General features: G+C 49.9%; 2 protein-coding genes across 3 annotated transcripts; one reads left to right on the top strand and one right to left on the bottom strand.

Annotated features, from left to right (window-relative positions):
• The first annotated feature begins 1,618 nt into the window (after positions 1–1,618).
• Positions 1,619–6,472, top strand: ARHGEF39 (Rho guanine nucleotide exchange factor 39). The gene is made up of 9 exons (XM_008695181.2): positions 1,619–3,196; positions 3,394–3,488; positions 3,760–3,880; positions 4,118–4,236; positions 4,855–4,925; positions 5,166–5,374; positions 5,463–5,621; positions 5,872–5,960; positions 6,136–6,472. Exons 1-9 carry the CDS (start codon positions 3,059–3,061, stop codon positions 6,149–6,151), a joined length of 1,017 nt encoding a protein of 338 aa, XP_008693403.1. The 5' UTR covers positions 1,619–3,058; the 3' UTR covers positions 6,152–6,472.
• Positions 6,473–6,786: 314 nt separating this feature from the next.
• On the bottom strand, positions 6,787–9,536 carry CCDC107 (coiled-coil domain containing 107). Of its 2 annotated transcripts, none has more exons than XM_008695179.2 (6): positions 9,355–9,536; positions 9,121–9,272; positions 7,500–7,560; positions 7,317–7,407; positions 7,110–7,222; positions 6,787–7,030 (listed from the first exon to the last, which is right to left on the bottom strand). In XM_008695179.2, exons 1-6 carry the CDS (start codon positions 9,458–9,460, stop codon positions 6,813–6,815), a joined length of 741 nt encoding a protein of 246 aa, XP_008693401.2. In that variant the 5' UTR covers positions 9,461–9,536; the 3' UTR covers positions 6,787–6,812. The 2 variants fall into 2 exon arrangements, with proteins under 2 accessions (XP_008693401.2, XP_040487510.1); XM_040631576.1 differs by having other exon boundaries at positions 7,500–7,563; positions 9,355–9,534.
• Positions 9,537–11,661: the final 2,125 nt, after the last annotated feature.

Raw genomic sequence — 11,661 nt, 5'->3', positions numbered from 1 at the left:
TTGATTAAGTCTTTTATTCACCAACCATTACTGAGCATTTTTCTTTCTGCAGAGCACCTTGCCCAGGACTTGAGAAAAACCAAATCGACTAAGATGCCTTCTCTGCCCTCAAGGAGCTCATTGTCAATGACTTGTGTTTGTCAAACCACAACTGTTCCAAGAGCATGACGTCACATTTTTACAGCACCCCAAATTATCTGCCCTGTCAGATTAACTGTCATACTGTATACCAAAACTTGCACAGACTGAACAACTGCTGTCCTCCAAGGAGCCAGTCAGCCTAACAATCTAGGTTGCTATTTCTGGAGCCAAATTAAGAGCCATCCATGGAAATCTGATCCAATGCACCATGTGGAAGGTCAGCTTATTGTCTGGGTCAGCTGTGACGTCAGCACCTTGGTTAGACACTGACACATGGAGGGGACATGGAAGTTCCTGAATTGGATGGACCTGGACAAGACAGAACGTGGTAATGGCGAATCTAGTTGAGGTGGAAGAGGTCAAGGGAAGCACAGAAGACAGAAGCACCATGCTAACTGGAGCCTGGAGTCTGTGCATGTGGAGATCTTTCTCCAAGACCCATCCCAGCTTTCCTCCATTTTCCCTCTTTCCAAATGTTCTTCATATTTCCATCGTTTTCCTTTTTGGGTCTCTGTCAGGATTCCCTGGTACACTTCTCTGTAGCACTCTGTATGTCCACACGTCTCCCTGCCATCTCAGCTGCTTTTAGTCAGTATTTCAGAGTCTAGATCAATGTCGATGTGCAGGTCTCTCTGTTTCAGCCTTTTAATTTTTCCAACACCATTCTCCATGGTGCTATCTCTTTCTTAAGCACTTTGTTTCTGTGTGTGACTGTGTCTCTGGTCTGGGTCGGGAGTGTAGACTCTGACCCTGGATCATGCCTTTGCAGCTGGGAGACTGCCAAACTCTAAAACAGGTTTGAGCTCCCACAGTCTTATTCCGGGAGCTTTCCCAGGTTGGGACAAAATGTACTCGGGACCAACTGACTGGGGCGCCCCCTGCCTGATGATGCATGACCTCTCTGTGGTGCTTATGGCCAAGTCTTTGGTTGTTCGGGTCTGTGTCTTCAGACACTTAGGGCCATGTTTCTGCTCATCCCAGGGCTGCAGAAGAAACTCACAGTGATACTGATTACGGTGGGATTATCTGTCCCCTTCCACCCATGAACTCGTAGTGTGGACTGCCCCACATTCACTTGAGACAGTGTAACCAGTCCTCCACCTATATGGTATCACCCGTTTTCTTGCAACTCGAGTCCAAGGTACAGTCTGACTCAAACTTTCGCTTCCCGCCATCCAGCCCTTCAAGTTGTTTTTCCCTGATCTAAGTCCAGAATTTCTCCTTAGAATTCTTCGTGTCAGTGAGCTAGAGGGGACCTCAGAACCCTAACAGTACCGTGGTTCTTGTCTTGGGGTCCAAATTCCTAGGAGTCCGTAGTGGTAGGAATGCAGGGTCTGAAGGTTTCTTAACATTTTGGTCTTTAGTAGTTTTTTTTTTTTTTCCTAGTTAAAAAGTAATGCATGTGGGGCACCTGGGTGGCTCAGTCAGTTAAGCATCTGCTTTTGGCTCAGGTCATGATCCTAGGGTCCTGGGATCAAGCCCTGCATCGAGCTCCCCTGCTTCTCCCTCTTTCTCTGTCTGCTGCTCCCCCTACTTGTGCTCTCTCTCTCTGTCAAATAAATAAAATGTTTCAAAAAAATAAATAAAAATAAAAAGTAATGCATGCATGCTCAAGCAGAAAACTTGGGAAAAGGAGAAAAACATAAGGGAATTTAAAAAATCACCCTGTTTGTCCCATTCACCCCTTTAACCTCAGCAATCCAGTGCCTGGCACAGATTAGGTGCTTAAGAAAATATTTGTGGAGTGCATTAACTTCAATCCCATCACCCAGAGATAACAACCACAACTACCTCTTGATTGTTTATCCTTCCAGTCCTATCTGCTATACATAAATGGGATCATATTGTACAAACAGCTTTGTTAGCCTGCCGTTTTTGGTTGGGCAATATACTCTGTGTTTTTCCATATTGATAGGGTTTTTTTTGACATTTTTAATGCTTTCATATTATTCCTTCAAATAGCCGTACCGCAATTCTCCTAGTCAATTCTCTACCACTGTCCAATGGTAGAGGTGGCTTCCAGTTTTCTATTGTTACAAACAACATTGTACCACCCATTCTGATATATACATTTTTGTCCACATATCTGTTTCTTTAGGATGCATTCCTAAAAATGGAATTGCTAGGTCATAAGAGTAAGCACATTTTAAGACTTCTCATACATACTGGCAAAATGGCACTGCCAATTTACCCTCCAGGGCCATTGCCAATTTTTCGAAAGACCTAACAAAGTAAGGAAAATCTGGTCCATTTTATCTTTGACAAGGTAGCACAGACCAATGAACTCCAAGCTTTAGCCTTTGGCCAGAATCACAGCAATTCTGACTACCATGTTAGTTACCGACGGTTGCTGACCAGGAGCTAATGGGCTGTCAGGTTTTGGACCAGTATGAAAGGAGAAAACGAGTTAGTAACTTAAAACCTATAAACTTTTGTCCAAGGGCCCAAATATTTCAAACCTTGTGACCGGGAGGTTTCCTAGTAGTGAAAGCACTGGGGACGCCTGGGCCCCAGAATCTGGCACAGGCCCAGGACAGAATATGAGCCGTAATTCTTGCCCCTTCCTAATTTTACAGAGAGGACACTGAGGCCCCGCTGGTGTCTGCACTCCCAAATCTCCTGACTCAAGGTCCAGACTGCTGCCTCAGCTTAGCGCCACTTCAGAGGAGGGTCATCCACTGGCCCCACTCGACGCTGCCTGAGCGGGCTTCGCGCACTTACAGCGCCGCCCTGGCGGTAGGGCGAGGCCTTACCGGCACAGACTCGATGCGGCTCGGCGGGCCGCCGCGCATGCTCCGTCCTGCGTGCAGCCTCCCAGCGCCAGGGGGCGCACTCCTCTCCCGGCCCCGCCCCCGGAGCGGTTGGGATTTGAATCTCCGGCGGGCTGCGGCCGGAAGCATCGACTTCTCCGCGGGGAATGGAGAGGTCGGGCGCCATCGGAAGGTGCCCAGTGCAAGAACAGCGTGCCCGTTGGGAGCGGAAGCGCGCCCGCACTGCCCGGGAGCTGCTGGAGACTGAGCGGCGCTACCAGGAACAGCTGGGGCTGGTGGCCACGGTGCGGCCGCGCACGCCCTCCCGTATGGGGCGGGGACCCCAGGGTATGGGAGGGTCTCTGCGAGGTCGGTGACCCCGAGTATGGTCTTGGACTGTCCGCCTGCATGTAGGGAGCTCAAGCATTCTACAGTTTCTAGCAGCGGCTTGGCATTAGCCTCCTCTTCCTGCAGACTATATACCGCTAATCTTCTTCCGCAGTATTTCGTGGGGATTCTGAGAGCCAAGGGCACCCTGCGACCAGCAGAGCGCCAGACCCTGTTTGGGCCCTGGGAGCTCATTTACGGCGCCAGCCAGTGAGTAGAAGGGGCGTGGAGAAAGAGAAGAGGAGGGCCCTGGCCTCTGGCAGGCACGAAGCTTGGAGGGGAGGGGGGGGGGAAACCCAAGTTCATGTACGGAGTCAGCCAATTACCTCACCTGTGGTCTTGGCCCAGTGCCTTACCCTACCCCAGTTTCCATCTGTAAAATGGGGTAATACCACTACCTCCAGGGCAAGGTTATGGGAATTCAGTGAGGTGGTGCTTGAGTAGTTGTTGGACTGCTCTTTTACTGTCCTCACCCACGCAGAGAGCTGCTTCCCTACCTGGAAGGAGGGCACTGGGGACAGGGGCTGGAAAGCTTCTGCCCCCACCTGGAGCTCTACACCCAATTTGCTGCCAACGCAGAGAGGTCCCGGACCACCCTGCAGGTAACCTGAAGATAATCCCAAGTCATTCCCCTCTTGCCCCATACATTGCCTCTTCCTCTGGAGCTCCAAACTTCATTCCTACATTTATAGAGCCCTGTGGGGGTCCCCATCCTAAGTTCACTGTAGGGGTTCTCTCAGGAGGACACAGCTTACAGAGGGCTGGGGATGTGTACACAGATGAATACAATATAAGGAGTGGCTTCTCTCCCTGCTGCCAACCCTTTCCCCATCACCCAGGAGCAACTAAAGAAAAACAAACGTTTCCGGAGATTTGTGCGACTTCAGGAAGGCCGCCCTGAGTTTGGGAGCCTTCATCTTCAGGACCTGCTCCCTCTGCCTCTGCAGAGGCTCCAGCAGTGAGTAAACTCACCTGGACTCAGCCAACTTCTCTTTTCTGAGTCTCTACGATTGCTGCTCTCAGCTTTGTGGGGTTTATGGCTTCTGTCCCATTGCCTCTCTCCTGGAACAAACTGCTCCTAAAAACCTCTTGCAAAAGTTAAGTGTGAACCCACTGGAGCAGCTGAGGTCTGCAGCCTCAGGCCCTTAGCTAGGAATGTGGAACTCTGCGCTGAAGTGTGGGGGCCTCTAATAGAGCTAGTGACGAGCAAGATATCTGGAAGAGTTGTTGAGATGAGAGGTTTGCCTAGCTTAGATTTCTGTTCCTGGGGAGGTTAAGAGCATATAGTCAGGCTGTCTCTTGCATCCTCCTTGGATGGATTAAGTTTCATCTTGGGATCTAGACTCCCAAATTATGGTCAGTCTGCTCCTGACTTTTCAGGGTGGGATGGAAGAGGGCCATGTGGTGTGGGCCCAGGTTCTGAGTCCCAGATGAAAGAGGGGGATGCAGTCATCAGAAGCAGATCTTTCCTGGCCTTGCAACTGAAGTGTGTGTTGGGGGTGACCTGTATGTCAGGCAGAAGGAATTCTGCCCAGCTCTACTTCCCCCCCATGGACTTTCAGCTGTCTAATTCCAGGTATGAGAATCTTGTCATGGCTTTGGCTGAAAACACAGGTCCCCACAGCCCTGACCACCAGCAGCTCACACGTATGTTCTCGCTCCTCTGAAACACAGGCAGGAGACTGCCTCTCCTGTATCCCTTTCTGGTTCTGACCTCCAACAATGTCTGGTATGTCCCTGTCTTCCGTTGACATGTACACAACGTGCCTGTTGCCCTGCCTACTCTCCAAGAGGTCAGACCCTCACCCTAGTCCCCTCCAGAACAGCCTTTCCCCACCATCGGTCACCCAAAGCTGTACTGGGAGTGGGCGGGGGATGTTGTTGCAGGGGCTGCCCGGCTGATAAGTGAGACTGTCCAGAGAGTCCACAGCATTGGTCAGAAACAGAAGAATGACCAGCACCTCCAGCGAATTCAGGCTTTGCTCAGTGGCCGCCAGGCAAAGGGGCTTACCTCAGGTAGCCTGTACATTCTGCTTCTCCCTCCCCCTCCACCATCCCCAATCCTCAAACTGCCCTTTTTTGACCTTCCTTTTTCTGTATTGCCAGCACATACGCCCTATTTCCTTAGCCTCCCCTTCCTTCTCCTCCCATGGATCATGGTCCTGGAGCTGCACCGAATAACAGCCCCCCTTCTCCGATGTGCTCCTCATGGCCAAACCGCGACCACCACTGCATCTGCTGCAGAGTGGCACCTTTGCCTGCCGTGCCCTCTACCCCATGGCCCAGTGTCAACTCCAGAGGGTCTTTGGCCACTCAGGAGGCCCTTGTGGTGGACTGCTCAGCGTAAGTTATGGGCGGGAGCCCTAGTTAAGTAGGAGAGGCTCAAAATAGACCTCAAGTGCCTATGGACTATTTACCTCCTTGGCCTGGGCCCCTTTCAGAGGAACTAAGCCACCTGCACTGAGATAGTGGGGGCTTGGGGTTCATCCCTAGTTCTCACCTCAGCCCTGAATTACCTCCATGGAAACAGCAAGGCCTTCAGCTTTAGCCTGGACCTTTCTGAGCCATGCACTGAGAGGTGATTTCTCCCCAGCTGTCCTTTCCCCACGAGACGCTACTACTTATGTGCACAGACCAGGAGGAGCTGTTGCGCTGGCACCACAGTTTGACTTTGGCCATCAGGTAAGCTGTGCCTTCCCTCAGGGAGCGTGTGTGATGAGGCCCATGGGCTAGGAATGAGCAGTTCTAATCCTATCTCACGTCTTCTATCTGCTGGGCCACCCCACCCCCAACGCCATGGGTGATTTTGTCTGCATAGAGTGCTCATGCCAGTGCCTGAACTGTCTTCTCTCCATAGCAGCCAGCAGAACTAGAAGAATCTTAAAATTCCAGAACCCAGGATACTTGAGGGATAGGTCAAAGTCAGGAGTACAAAGAAACCTTCAGTACTAACTAAACAGAACAAAACACAGAGCCCTTCATGGTTTGAGGAGGGTTGTTTCGGGTTTGCATGGGACCAAGGCGTGCCCGCTCATCCGACCAGCCCTTAAGAATCAGGAAACCAAGTCTGACCCAACCGAAGCTCTGCTGAACCAGCCCCTCCAGCACAGAGGAGGGGATTCAGGACTGATAAGCTCCGGGCTGGCCATTTATCAGGACTGCAGCTTTGTAAACATGGATGTTTTTATGTTGTACGCAGTTTCTGTAATTTATTTTCCCACTGGATTTTAGTAAAGTGTCCCCACCCCCCCCCTTTTTGGAAAGGCCCTTCTGTCTCAGCTCTGCAATATGAGAAGGAGAGGTTTTTAAGCCCTGAAGGCAGGCAGGATGGTGGCCTCAGGAATATAAGGAAAAGAGCTGGAGCTCCCTCTATCTCTCAGCTCTCACACTGGAAGGTGGCCTCTTTTTATCCTAATAAGGGAAGGTTTTCAAGAAGGCCCAGTTGTTCTTGGGCACCTAGTAAGGGTGTGTGTAGGACCAGCTGGAATGGAAAAAGCACACAGGAGTATCCAGTCACAAGAACAGACTGTTTTACTAAACCTTCAGCTGCCATTTCTCCTTGCCGGTGGGGGCCGTGACTGCGGCCCTTCCCACAGCCTTGCTGCATCTTCTCCTTAGCCCCTGCTCCACTTCCCAGGGAGTGGCTAGGTTTCTTGTCTCTGTGCTCCAGTTTAAGGGCTCCTCCCAGGCCTGACTGTCACCAGCCTCCTCCTCCTCTATACATAAGTCCTCAGGAAAGGGTACGCTGGCCTCTGTGAGGGGAAAGATCAGGCATATTCCTATCTCAGACTGTCTCTACCTCCACCAGACTCTCACCACCCAACCCTTTACCTGGTTCTGGAACGTCCACACCCTTGTTTGGCTTGCTGTCTTGTAACAGCTGGTGGATGGTCTGAAGCTTCATATTCAGAAGCTCCTGCTGGGCTCCAGCCAGGGTAGTCACACTGTAGAAATATCCACTCAGAGGCCAGCCGATCTCTGTCCCCACCTCTTCCACCTATCACAAAGCTCCCCCGGCCACAGGGCCATTGCTCTTACCGCTCAAAAAGGGGGTCCAGTTGGGCCATCAGATTGTTCAGGTGTTGCTCTGTCTGGGCCAGCTGTTGTGTCAACTGGGCCAGCTGTTGCTCTGGGGGTAAGGGAGAAAAGGAGAGCAATGGTTATTTATACCTTCTGCTGTCCCCTAAACCCCTGCCGAACACAGACTTGTGCAAAACCCACCTGACTGCAGTGATTCCTTCTTGCCTGCCTCCTCTTGGAGAACTGTAGCCTCATCTTTCCCCTGCTATAGAAGAAAGACAGGGCTAGCCTGCAGCAACAAGCTTCTCCATACCTCCGTCTTAAAAGCCCGTGAGAGGAGGAGGAGAAGGATAATTTGAAGTCGAGAAAGCTATGGGGTTTTTACTTCAGAGAATCACAATCACATCTTGTCTAGCTCCTCACCCAGGACTGAAGCAACATGTCAGTATGCCCCTACACGTGGTGATTCAGTCTAATGACACACTCCCAGGAATGAACAGCTCTCTCCAGTTTGGTAAAGCTCTGGTTGTTAGTTTATATACAAAACCAAAAATTTTCCTTCATGTATCTTCTTTCCATGTTGCCTTCCAAAATCATGTCTTTTCAACATGATAGCCGCTCAGGAATTTGAAGACAATGGTCCTTGCCCATTTCCCTTCCCCATGTCTTTTTTTTTTTTTTAAAGATTTTATTTATTTATTTGACAGAGATAGAGACAGCCAGCAAGAGAGGGAACACAAGCAAGGGGAGTGGGAGAGGAAGAAGCAGGCTCCTAGCAGAGGAGCCTGATGTGGGGCTCGATCCTGTAATGCCGGGATCACGCCCTGAGCCGAAGGCAGACGCTTAACCGCTGTGCCACCCAGGCACCCCTCCCCATGTCTTTTCTGGTTTAATATTGCCAATTTTATTCATTTGGTGCTCATTCCACATGGTTTTCTCTGGTTGCTCTACTGGGCATGTAGTGTTCTTAAAAGTAGTCCCCTGAAGACAATAAAATCCTCCAGGAGTGTTCTGATTAGAAGATGAGGTGCAATACCTTGTTCCTAGCATTGACTGGGGAAGTGGGTTGTCACATGACACAACTGAACTTTATTGTTCAACTAAAAAACTGCTGCTAAGTACTGTTTCTTCCAGATAGTATTTGGGTCCACAAATAGAATTTATTACTGATTCTCTTTAGATTTCATTATTAAATTCAGTCCCTCATCCTCACCTGTCAAATCTATTTGGAATCATGATTAGCCACCCTTTTAATTTCATATCATCTCCACATTGGTTCAGCCCTCTACTTCCCAATGCAAATAAGTAATCAGGCCAGGTTTGAAGATAGAGCCGTGGGAGATATTACTTTCCATTTCAACCATTTCCATAAAATGTACTGTCAGTTCACATTTCAGGGTCTCCTTTCTAAGAACAGGAGACTGGTACCTTGAATGTTGTGGCTACAGCAATCAACACTTTGTGCCACGACTGGAATTTTACCAGGAGCCACACTTTTGTAGGATGGACACTTACTAGCTCGGTTCAAATCCCAGCCCTACCAGTTACTACCTGCTCTGCGTGGCTTTGACCAAATGACCTCATCTCTTCATTGGACTGCTGGGAGAATTAAATGTGGTGGTCACTATTTATTCACAATTTACCAAGCGCCCTTCACACCTGCTACTTCACCGGCTGCTCAAAATAATCCCCTAGTGTTGGAAAGTCAAGGAACTACAGTCCGGTTTACAGAATGACGGAAAGAAGTGTCTTGTTCATGGTACCATAGCGCCCCCATGGGAGATTCAGGCCCGGGGCATGCCCACCCCTGGTCGTCCCGCACCTGCAAACACTTGTACAGCACAAAAGCCACGACAGCCGCGGTGTACAGCGCCCCCAAAGGCAGAGCTCCCGCCCGGGCCCGCTCGCGCTGGTCCTTGGGCGGCGGCCGTCGCCGGGGTTCCGTGGCCTCAGGGCCGACCTGGGCGGGGTCCCCTGCGGAGGACGGCAGAGGCGGGTCAGTAGAGCTGGGACCCGTAGGCAGTCCTAGCCTCCCTCCAGCAGCCCTCGCTGATACCTGGGTGTACCCGGAGGTCGGGGCTGCGGCGGTCTCCGAGGACCCCGGGCAGTGCAGACACAAGTAGCAACCCCAGCAAACCCGCAAGACAGACCGAGCCCGCCATTTGCAGACCACAGAATGAACCGCCCGGCGGCGCCAGGGTTGGCCGGGAGCCCCAGGGCGCATGCGCATGCGGGGAAGTGCGTCGGTCCTGCTCCCGGACGCGCTAGGAGGTCACGCCCACCTAGTGTGTGGGCGGGACAGGCTTATTAGCATAGGACTTTGGACCAGCTTTCCTAAATGAATTCATATCTCATCTATTTAGGAATTCTATTGGCCAGAATGCTTCTAGAAGCCTACACTCTTATAAGATTATGCTGGAAAATTGATTTTATTTCTTATGCTAACAACCTATTCACCCTAATCAAAAAATGACTGCCCTGGCGAACCATAAAAGAATAGAGTATAGCGTGTTTCTCACGCAGTTCGTGCTGAAGGCCTGTTTCCTAGGCTACAGACGAGGGACTTGTTCCTTATTCGTGCCTAGGGGAAAGTCCCCGGACCTTTGGCAGAAAGTGCCACGTGCGCTTGCACGTTGACTTTCCCTGCTTTGCACAATAATGTCCGCCAAGAAGCCATCCCTTGTGCGCGGGGGAGCTGAGCGGCGTGTTGCAGGGGCGTCGTCCGTCAGCACTTCTAGTTACACAGGCAGTGCGTCTCTGCGCACCAACCACACGGGGCTCATTCTCAGCGCGGCTGCCTTTTACAGATGGGACAGGCCCTCCCCTTAGTCATTCAAGCACGGAACTGCTTTGGACCCTCGTAGAAATAGACTAATTCACCCGAACCATTCCCTTCTATGACCTAACAAACGTTACGAATCACGACGGTTTGTTTTTTGGTTTTCTTCGTGGGTTTTTTTGCAGTTCCTTTTTCCTACAATGGCCTCCTCTTCCCCACCCCCTCCAATCGGCAAATTCTTCTAATAGCCACCATTCATTGTGTAGCATGGCACACAGTAGACTGTGGACTGATTGCCTGGCCTAGAATCCTGCCTCCACTACTCGAAAGCTGACTTTGGGCAAGTTACTTAATTTCTATTTCCTCAGTTTCCACTCTGAGGAATGGAGATAATGATAACACATATATGTAACTCACAGAGTTGTTATAATGATTAAGTGGGATAATCCAAGTAAAGTGCTTAGAACCGTGCCTACCTACTAGTGATTTTAACCGGAGCAGCTGCTACGAGCCAGGCACTTGAAATTATAACTCTCCTTTGCACCTTCCCCTGCTATTTCCCTTCTGTACAGTTAACGTCTGCACACCCTTCAGACCTCAGGTGTGTTTCCTTCAAAAACCCCTAAACTTCTAATTTATTCATTAGTGCTGCTATTGTACTTTCTTTAAACCATCACCATATGTTAGTTGTATCTCAATAAAACTGGAAAAAGTCCATTTTGGTTCTCTAAAATCAGTTATTTAAAAATCAGTTAATCCATTAAAATTAATTATAAAAAGAAAATACTGCTAAACAGTAAATTGCAGGACAGCAGGGGCCATATTTCTTTATCATTTTATTCCTACAGCTTAGCACAGCACCTGGTGCTAGCAGGCAATGAATCCTTGTTGAATGAAATACAACCCAACAGGTAAATATAATTAAGCTTTTTTTTTTTTTAAAGATTTTATTTACTTATTTGAGAGAAAGAGAGAGCACAAGCGGTGGGGAGGGCAGAGAGAAGCAGACTCCCCACTCAGCGAGGAGCCTGACCTGGGGCTGGATCCCAGGACCCAGACGTCATGAGTTGAGCTGAAGGAGGCAGACATTTAACTGAGTGAGCCACGCAGGCACCCCTAATTAAGCTCATTCAAAGAATGAGGAAACAAAGGTTCAGGAAGGTTAACTAAGTTCACGGGAAAGGCAAGTAGAGATTCTAACACGTTTCTGTGTCCCTATCAGTTACCTCATATCAAACCCCACCCCGAGCCCTTCCTTTCACCGCCAGGACCTCAGGCAGACCTGGAGACTTTCCCTGTGTTTCATGCTGCCTTTTAATTGTCTGGGATACATAGGGTCATCTTCCTAATTAGATCAGGAGCACTTTGAGGAAAGAAGCCATTTCCCACTCGCATCTTTATCTCCAGAGCTTGGCACATAAGCGCTCAATTGGCACAGGTGACTCGAATGAGGTATATGTGTGCTACATAAATGAATGAACTACGGTGTATCTTCTTGTTCTTCCAGAAGTGGAGGGGGCAGGGCAGGCAGGAGAGAGCCACACTCACGGGAGTTACCGTAGTCTAGCTGACTATCTAGAGGCA

This window comes from Ursus maritimus, unplaced genomic scaffold (assembly GCF_017311325.1).
Source record: "Ursus maritimus isolate PB19 unplaced genomic scaffold, ASM1731132v1 scaffold_17, whole genome shotgun sequence".
Classification (NCBI taxonomy): domain Eukaryota; kingdom Metazoa; phylum Chordata; class Mammalia; order Carnivora; family Ursidae; genus Ursus; species Ursus maritimus.
The sequence above is the reverse complement of the archived record's forward strand: the minus strand, read 5'-3'. Positions and strand labels throughout refer to the sequence as shown.